Raw genomic sequence first — 2887 nt, forward strand, 5'->3', positions numbered from 1 at the left:
GGACATTTTGCGGCAAGGTGGTCGGGTGATTGACATTTCCTGAAGCACCTAGGAATTCGCCGATATTCATACACTCGGAATAGTTCTTAGCCTATCTTCAGTCCAGATTTTAGGGCCAGGAAAAGAGAGATTTCATCTTCGAACATAATTTTCACAATATTTGAGCTCCCAATTCTCATAGTGTCTCCAACACCCCTGCAAGCTTTAAGAGGCACAAAATCAAAATCTTGTGCAACACCTTTCATTATGCCGAAAAACTTTTTCTCCACCATTTTTGCTTCACAATCACGAAAAACCGAGCGTGCAGATTTGAAAAAGTCAGCAGCAGCCACGCTATCGATCTTCACAATCAATTTATCACCAGAGTCGCGCACAGTATCAATACACTCGTAACCAGAAATACAGTCAATTCTTTTCTTCCGTTTAGATGCATTATCAAGATCATGCGGTACATTCGTGATAGTAACAGCGGCTTTGCTTATATCACTACCAATAGCACTGATTGGGAGGCTGGGGAAATTCAGATCGTAAGTTGACATTTTCTCATTAACTTTCGAAAGAGTCTGTTGAATTTCGTTAAGCTTAGAAACTATCATGGAGTAAGCAATTGCTGGAATACAGGGAACTTCGGCTGGGGAACGGATAACAAAGACAGGCACGTCCTCAGAACCACTCTGATTTTGAAGAAGCTCCAACACGATTCAGAGCTGCGTTTGAACCCGTGCGCCTTGGATAGGGCTCGGTCAATTTCGGCAGCGAATCCCACAGGATTTTCTTCGATTTGGCAATATCACTTGACTCGAAAAATTCAACAGCAAATTTTAAGATCACTTTAGCTTCGACACCTTTTTCATTATTATACTGCAGAAAGTACAGAACCGGGGCTTAAACAAAGCAGTCAGTATCCATATTAGAGTCCATTTTCATGCAAAAAGTCTGTTAATCCAATTCCTAGTCAAAAACATAACTATGGGCAAAACACGTCTTAACCGCACGAAAGCTGAATGGTAGTTGGCTAAATTTCTGAAGCTCGAAATGCCAATATGCGAGGGAAGCGTAGACTCTCCCTATGTATTCACCGCAATTTAAGGGAGACACATTCCCGGCAGGTACGACGACACTTGCTACAGAAAACCTCCCCTCTTCTGCTCGTTTATTAGTAAAAATTTCCAATAATAATTAATGAGTCCATATGATTTAATAATTATGACCATCGGATTATCTCTCACTTACTGAAATGCTGGATAATAATTTTACTCAAGGTCACGAACTTTAATCCTTTGCCAGGTATTGCGAAATCTAACTAGCTTCGCAGGGATTAAAATTCACTGAAAAAGCTTACTGGTTTGAAATTTATGATATCCAATTCTAGATAGATGTTTCCACCTTGAACTTGTAATTTTCCGATCGTTCACGTGTTTTTTGTAGCACAAAAAAATTTTCGTCTTGCCCATAGCATAACATGCAAAAAAATAGATATGGTGCAATTTTTAATCAGTGATACAGTTCTAGGGAGTTTTACAATACTTTTTTCTGAGACCTCGGCAACACTGCTCCTAAATAACTAGAAGAAAGAGAGGAAGTGTCGAGTTGCTTAGTTTGTTCAAATTGAAGCAATGTCAGTTGAATCAATACCCAAAGACCTTAGAGGACTTAGAGCGTGTCTTGTCTGTTCTCTCATAAAGGTCGGTAATAGATTATTCAGAGCTAAGAGTTTAGATTAGACCCTAAACTTTAGCTTAGGAACAATGAATCAACATGGGTTCATGAAATGTCAATCTTTTGTTAAGACAAAAGTCACATTTGAATCAAGCCTTAAAAAATTTCAAACCACCTACATAAATACTAGTAAATATTTTACTGTTTATTTTATTGACTTAAAAATAAAGTGAACATACCACTTGGTGCCTTTTTTATGACTTTTACTCTCACTCATATATAAACAAATTTAGGGTATAAATTCACACTCTAGGGGGTGGAGATTGGGGTTGAGTTTAAACTAACCTCTCATTTTCGTCAGGAATAAACTTTACCCTCACCTTTAATATGCATATGTATACCCTGAATTGGTATAGGCTATAAAAGTGAGGGTAAAATTCATTTACAGCAAAAGTAATTAGGCCCTTCATGCTATATAGCCAATACAGTAAAATTCTACTTAATTGACTTCTTGCTATCTTTGACAGGGTTTGGGTTAGGAAAAATAAAACTTTCAGGGATGAATCTACAGACTAAAGTATGTCCCGGGAAGGTAGGTCTATTTTAAAGCAGCTACCTCTACTCCTTTTCCCTCTAGATGGCCCTGACCTTTGATGACCTTTACAAATATGTGTGCTATAAAAGTGAAACCTTGAAAATAGATCTTCTGCTTAATAGATGTACAACAAAATTGTTTTCAGCTTCATAATTTTGCTTATTTTCATTTTATAAGGTTTTAAAGATATGCAAATACATTTCCTAAATTTTGAAAAAAAACATTGATATGGCTCAAAATTCTACTCAAATAACAGAAATTGCATTTTTAGAACTAAAGGCTCCCTCTAGAGGGAGAAGGAGTAGAAATGGGTACTTTAAAATACCTTCCTGGGATATACTTTAGCCTGTAGACCCATCCCTGAAAGGCTCATTTTTCTAACCTAACCTCTTCTCTTTCCAAGATAGCCAAAAGTCACTAAACTAGAATTCTACTTATTAAAGCAGCCTTCTCAGCTGTTTTTCCAATTAAACCCTACAGCTGTTAAAATTATTGATTACTTTTACTTGGGCTGATTTCAGGATTTAATTACTTTCTTGTTGTAAAACAACAGAAAAACTGAATACTATCTTTAAGCCCATCCTTATGAAGATAACAGTTATACTCATCATCACCTCCTAATGTTAACAACCA

General features: G+C 36.8%; 1 protein-coding gene across 1 annotated transcript in view; it reads left to right on the forward strand.

Moving 5' to 3' along the window:
- Positions 1 to 1524: 1524 nt before the first annotated feature.
- LOC136042282 (transcription elongation factor SPT4-like) overlaps positions 1525 to 2887 on the forward strand; it is an 18735-nt gene continuing 17372 nt past the window's right edge. The window contains exon 1 of the mRNA XM_065727236.1: positions 1525 to 1685. Within this exon, the coding sequence (XP_065583308.1) occupies positions 1617 to 1685 (69 nt within the window). The 5' untranslated portion in view covers positions 1525 to 1616. The remainder of the gene's footprint in view (positions 1686 to 2887) is intronic.

This window comes from Artemia franciscana, unplaced genomic scaffold, assembly GCF_032884065.1.
Source record: "Artemia franciscana unplaced genomic scaffold, ASM3288406v1 Scaffold_1013, whole genome shotgun sequence".
NCBI classification, from domain to species: domain Eukaryota; kingdom Metazoa; phylum Arthropoda; class Branchiopoda; order Anostraca; family Artemiidae; genus Artemia; species Artemia franciscana.